This window comes from Notolepis coatsorum (genome assembly GCF_963971535.1).
Source record: "Notolepis coatsorum genome assembly, chromosome: 6".
NCBI lineage: Eukaryota > Metazoa > Chordata > Actinopteri > Aulopiformes > Paralepididae > Notolepis > Notolepis coatsorum.
The window spans coordinates 17,865,519-17,871,518 of record NC_140170.1 but is presented as its reverse complement, the minus strand read 5'-3'; the positions used below and the strand labels follow the sequence as shown (position 1 = coordinate 17,871,518).

General features: G+C 47.7%; 1 protein-coding gene across 4 annotated transcripts in view; it reads left to right on the top strand.

Annotated features, from left to right (window-relative positions):
- rad18 (RAD18 E3 ubiquitin protein ligase) overlaps window positions 1-6,000 on the top strand; it is a 385,931-nt gene that overhangs the window by 25,771 nt on the left and 354,160 nt on the right. For 3 of the 4 annotated variants that reach the window (XM_084316159.1, XM_084316157.1, XM_084316160.1), the window contains exon 2: window positions 2,599-2,677. In XM_084316159.1, the coding sequence (XP_084172285.1) occupies window positions 2,599-2,677 (79 nt within the window). Of the gene's footprint in view, window positions 1-2,115; window positions 2,247-2,598; window positions 2,678-6,000 lie in introns of all 4 variants that reach the window. The other variant, XM_084316158.1, reaches the window with a different exon arrangement.

Below are 6,000 nucleotides of genomic sequence, written 5' to 3'. Positions count from 1 at the left end.
GACAGGCCCTTCAGCAAGGCACCGGGGCCCGAGGAGCCCAGAGGGAGGGGCTTAGTGGCTGACGGGCCCTTCAGCAAGGCACCGGGGGGAGGAGCCCAGAGGGAGGGGCTTAGTGGCTGACAGGCCCTTCAGCAAGGCACCGGGGGGGAGGAGCCCAGAGGGGAGGGGCTTAGTGGCTGACAGGTCCTTCAGCAAGGCACCGGGGGGGAGGAGCCCAGAGAAAGGGGCTTAGTGGCTGACAGGCCCTTCAGCAAGGCACCGGGGCCTGAGGAGCCCAGAGGGAGGGGCTTAGTGGCTGACAGGCCCTTCAGCACCGGGGCCCGAGTAGCCCAGAGGGAGGGGCTTAGTGGCTGACAGGCCCTTCAGCACCGGGGCCCGAGTAGCCCAGAGGGAGGGGCTTAGTGGCTGACAGGCCCTTCAGCAAGGCACCGGGGGGAGGAGCCCAGAGGGAGGGGCTTAGTGGCTGACAGGCCCTTCAGCAAGGCACCGGGGGGGAGGAGCCCAGAGGGGAGGGGCTTAGTGGCTGACAGGCCCTTCAGCAAGGCACCGGGGGGGAGGAGCCCAGAGGGAGGGGCTTAGTGGCTGACAGGCCCTTCAGCAAGGCACCGGGGCCTGAGGAGCCCAGAGGGAGGGGCTTAGTGGCTGACAGGCCCTTCAGCAAGGCACCGGGGCCCGAGGAGCCCAGAGGGAGGGGCTTAGTGGCTGACAGGCCCTTCAGCACCGGGGCCTGAGGAGCCCAGAGGGAGGGGCTTAGTGGCTGACGGGCCCTTCAGCAAGGCACCGGGGGGGAGGAGCCCAGAGGGAGGGGCTTAGTGGCTGACAGGCCCTTCAGCAAGGCACCGGGGCCCGAGGAGCCCAGAGGGAGGGGCTTAGTGGCTGACAGGCCCTTCAGCACCGGGGCCCGAGGAGCCCAGAGGGGAGTGGCTTAGTGGCTGACAGGCCCTTCAGCAAGGCACCGGGGGGGAGGAGCCCAGAGGGAGGGGCTTAGTGGCTGACAGGCCCTTCAGCAAGGCACCGGGGCCTGAGGAGCCCAGAGGGAGGGGCTTAGTGGCTGACGGGCCCTTCAGCAAGGCACCGGGGGGGAGGAGCCCAGAGGGAGGGGCTTAGTGGCTGACGGGCCCTTCAGCAAGGCACCGGGGGGGAGGAGCCCAGAGGGGAGGGGCTTAGTGGCTGACAGGCCCTTCAGCAAGGCACCGGGGGGGAGGAGCCCAGAGGGGAGGGGCTTAGTGGCTGACAGGCCCTTCAGCACCGGGGCCTGAGGAGCCCAGAGGGAGGGGCTTAGTGGCTGACAGGCCCTTCAGCAAGGCACCGGGGCCTGAGGAGCCCAGAGGAGAGGGGCTTAGTGGCTGACAGGCCCTTCAGCAAGGCACCGGGGGGGAGGAGCCCAGAGGGAGGGGCTTAGTGGCTGACGGGCCCTTCAGCAAGGCACCGGGGGGGAGGAGCCCAGAGGGAGGGGCTTAGTGGCTGACGGGCCCTTCAGCAAGGCACCGGGGGGGAGGAGCCCAGAGGGAGGGGCTTAGTGGCTGACAGGCCCTTCAGCAAGGCACCGGGGGGGAGGAGCCCAGAGGGAGGGGCTTAGTGGCTGACGGCAGGGGATGGTGGGGGCTCTAAGTGTGTGTGTGTGTGTGTGTCTGTGTGTGTGTGTGTGTGTGTGTGTGTGTGTGTGTGTGTGTGTGTGTGTGTGTGTGTGTGTGTGTGTGTGTGTGTGTGTGTGTGTGTGTGTGTGTGTGTGTGTGTGTGTGTGTGTGTGTGTGTGTGTGTGTGTGAGAGAAGCAGGCCATTGTTGCAAAGGTGTGAAAAAAGAGTAGGAAAGCTGATAAACAGTTATAAATAGTTTTTATTATTTAAATATATACATATTTTTTATGTATTTAACCAGGCAGGTACTACTGTAATATACAACGTACACAGGTGATTAAACTGGGTATGAAATATATAAATGAGTACTGTGATGCCTGACATTTTACAAAATGACGCTCAATAGCGCTTACTTTGATTTTGAATGTTGTGCGGCTACATTGATCCGCTGAGGTAAATGGACTTGTATGTACAGCACATATAGAACTTATTCCTCACATTCATCCATTCACTTTGACATTCACTCACCGACGGCAGAGGCGACCGTGCGAGGTGCCGACCTGCTCTTCGGGAGCAGTTAGGGGGTGAAGTGCCTTGCTCAAGGACACATCGACACGCTGCCCCCGGGATGCGCCGGAATGGACGACTGCTCTACATTTACATCGCGAGTAAGGCTGAGACGATATGCCATTTGGAAGAATAGATAAATCGGGACAAAATTATCGATAAATATCGATTTTATTATTATTATTTGGCATGTGTGTATATATATATATATATTTAACGTTAGTTCGTGTGTGTGTCACGTGCACTCACTGTAGTTTTTGCGATGCTGTAGTTGGCCCACGACACACACACACGAACTAACATTAAATAATATTTTTTTTTCTTTTTTAAGAAACATTTATTTTAAACAATTTTATAAATGCAAAAAAAAGTGGTCTCAGCCTTAATCCCGAGCCACAATTGAGTGAGTTTTGCCCGTCCCTAAAACTCACCAGTGCCTTTTCCTTCCTCCAGAATGTCGAGGCCTTGCTCCGGTGTCCAGTTTGTTTTGATTTCCTGCAGATTTCAATGATGACAAAATGCTCTCACAACTGTAAGTACAACTGGCCAGCCAGGCTTCTCTCTTTGTTTTAGGCTTCCAATGGGGCCCGGCCGATTATTAAGCAAGTTTCCATTACGATTTTCTCTTCCCACGATCATCAAAATGAGATGCTCAAGATAAAACGATTATCGTGCCGCATGCCGCGATGCTCTCATTTTGTCTTGTGTTGTAAATGCAACCCTTCCAGTGTTTCCCACAGGATTTAGTAGGGGTGGGAATCACCAGTTTCATCACGATACGATATCGATATCGATTCTTTGGACAACGATACGATATTTTCCGATATCACAAAGTCTGCCACGATACGATACGATTCGATTCAGGTGCCTGCGATCGATATGAGACGATATTATATGCCCATTTAACACAATCAGTAACATTTAAATCAAAAAAATAAATGCAATGGAAATATCATTTGACATTTTTATTTTTGAGCTCTTCCAGACATTTAAATGAAAAACAATCTATTGTTTTTTAATACAAATAGACCTCCTGTTCACTGTTTTTGGTTAGTTTTTCTTTTTTTTCGATATTAATATCCTATTTATTCACTGTCACAGAGCTGTATTTTGGCTGGAAAGGGCTTATTGGGAGTCCAAAGGTGCAGTACCAACCAGATCCTGTTAGTGGCGCTGTCTTGAGAATGCACCCTCCTTCCCAGTCCCCACTTCTCTCTGCCTATGGCTCTGGGTTAGCTTATGCTAACGTAACGTTATTTTCACTTTAACGCGACGTGGGCATAATGGAATGGCGAGAATTGCAAAGCCGGTTAGATGCATTTGACCCGTTGCGGAATAAAACAGCAGGGACATGTTTTGGGTCACAGAATAGGCATACTAGCCTTGCTCTAGTGACGCTCTAGACGCTACTGCTGTGTGCTGTTGATCCGAGCCGAGCGGATACGACACGCCATGGGATTTTCAAAATAAGAGTATCGCAATATGAATCGATCTTTTTACGTTGCATCGATCCTATTTGATTATTGATAATAGATCGATATATCGATCTGGATCGATGTATCGTCCCACCCCTAGGATTTAGTGAGACTGTGGTGGGTGAACCTTGGCCCCTACATTTGAAAGATAAATGCATCAATCTTTGAGAGCAAAATAAAGAGGCTAGATCTATGATGAACTTTGTGCTCAAAACACAAAATCTACTAGACTAGAGCATACATTTGAGCCATCAAAGAAATTAAACAAAAGTGGTTACATGTATTGAACTGGTTTATGTTTTAGAAAAGAAAAAAATATACTGGATTACCGTGCAGGTGATCGATTGATTGAACATTTTATTAACAGATTGCAGAATGGGTACAATACAGTACGGCTCAATACACACAATAGTTAAGGGGATGCAGACCAGAGAAATACTTTCGTCTTGTTTGCACGGACTACAACGTATGACGTATATCATGCCAGTTAGGGAACCTTGTACTGGTTACTTTTACTCGTACAGGTAGGATAGGTACACATGGGTGATGGGACATAGAACAAAGTGCAAGTAATAATGACAATCGTGATAACAGTAGTGAGTGGCAGGATTCAATCAGACAGTAGTAAATGTAATAGTGATGATGGTATACATGGTCCAAACCGTAGTAACACACTGTACCAGAGTCTGTGCAGTGTTTATTATTATATATATATAATACTGTCTGCCAGCTTAGACACACTCAGAACAGTATGCATAAGGTGCCCCGCTGAATTATTAATAGATAATAAAAGAAATACCGTGACAGAAACGTAGATCTACGTTTCCGGCACTCAACGATCGGATGACAGAACCTAGAGCCATATGAAATCCGCGTTCACGGAATCGCAGACGGAATCGCGGAATTAACCAATACAAATGGAATCGACTGCAAAACATGGAATATTGCAGAATTTGGCCCAATCTGGACTGAAATTCCGTTTTTGGGTGGAACGTTTGGTGCAAAGCAAACATGACCGGGGACGCTACAGCGGGTTACACTCAAGCGTCTGGCTGCTTCGGTGTTAACGTCGTCAAGAAGCTAAGACATTCCGCACTAAGCCCTAAATTCAGAGCAGAGCAGTATCCTATTGTCTTTTATGCTTCAGTCGATAAGGTGTTTTGCAAATTCTGTCAACGTTCCATGTCCTGGACTCGCAAAAACACTTGCATCACTATTGTGATTAAATGGCTATGTAACGTTAGGACATGATAGCTTCTAGCTAAATCTAGTGCACCCATCCATTTTGTTTAATGCAAACGATTATCATTATACACTGCCCTTTATATATTCTAAATAAACTTAAATAGCTATGTAACGTTACAGTACATAGGACTATAGATGGAAATGATAGCTTCTTGCTAAATCTAGTGCACTCATCCATTTGTTTAACGCAAACGATTGTCATTATACACTGTCCTTTATAAACGAAATAAACTAAATTAAAGGTGCCTAAATTATGCATTAATATATTTCATCACAATATAATAGATATATCTAGGCTACTGACATTGTCATTCCCACTTATTAGACACTATTTCTGATGGTAAAATGAGCATAAAAAGCAAAATACAGAATTCTGAAATATTAAAACGAAAAAAAAATGAATTTGGGGGAAAATAAAATGGAATTTGGAAAATAATAAAACGGATTTCATATGGCTCTAACAGAACCGTAGATCTACGTGAACGGCACTGAAAGTGTTAAGAGTCAGAGGGTTGGGCACCGAGAACCGGTTCTAATAGGAACCGGTTCCTAACTTCCGGTTCTGGAACTTACTTTGTTAATTAATACCCTAGTTACAGTACAGCAACCAAATTAAACTATCAAGTCAACTGACAATGTGAATAGTATGAAAAAAATGTAAGATAAAAAAAAATAAAAAACTGCGAAATAAGCTGTGACCTGTTTTGACCTGCACCTCAAAGAATCGGAATCGAGAATCGTTTAGAACAGGAATCGAAATGGAGAATCGGAATCGGAACCAGAATCGTTCAAATCCAAACGATGCCCAACCCTGGTCCTCGCAGTGTTTATTATTAACACAAACGATGCCCAACCCTGGTCCTCACAGTGTTTATTATTAACACAAACGATGCCCAACCCTGGTCCTCACAGTGTTTATTATTAACACAAACGATGCCCAACCCTGGTCCTAACAGTGTTTATTATTAACACAAACGATGCCCAACCCTGGTCCTAACAGTGTTTATTATTAACACAAACGATGCCCAACCCTGGTCCTAACAGTGTTTATTATTAACACAAACGATGCCCAACCCTGGTCCTGACAGTGTTTATTATTAACACAAACGATGCCCAACCCTGGTCCTGACAGTGT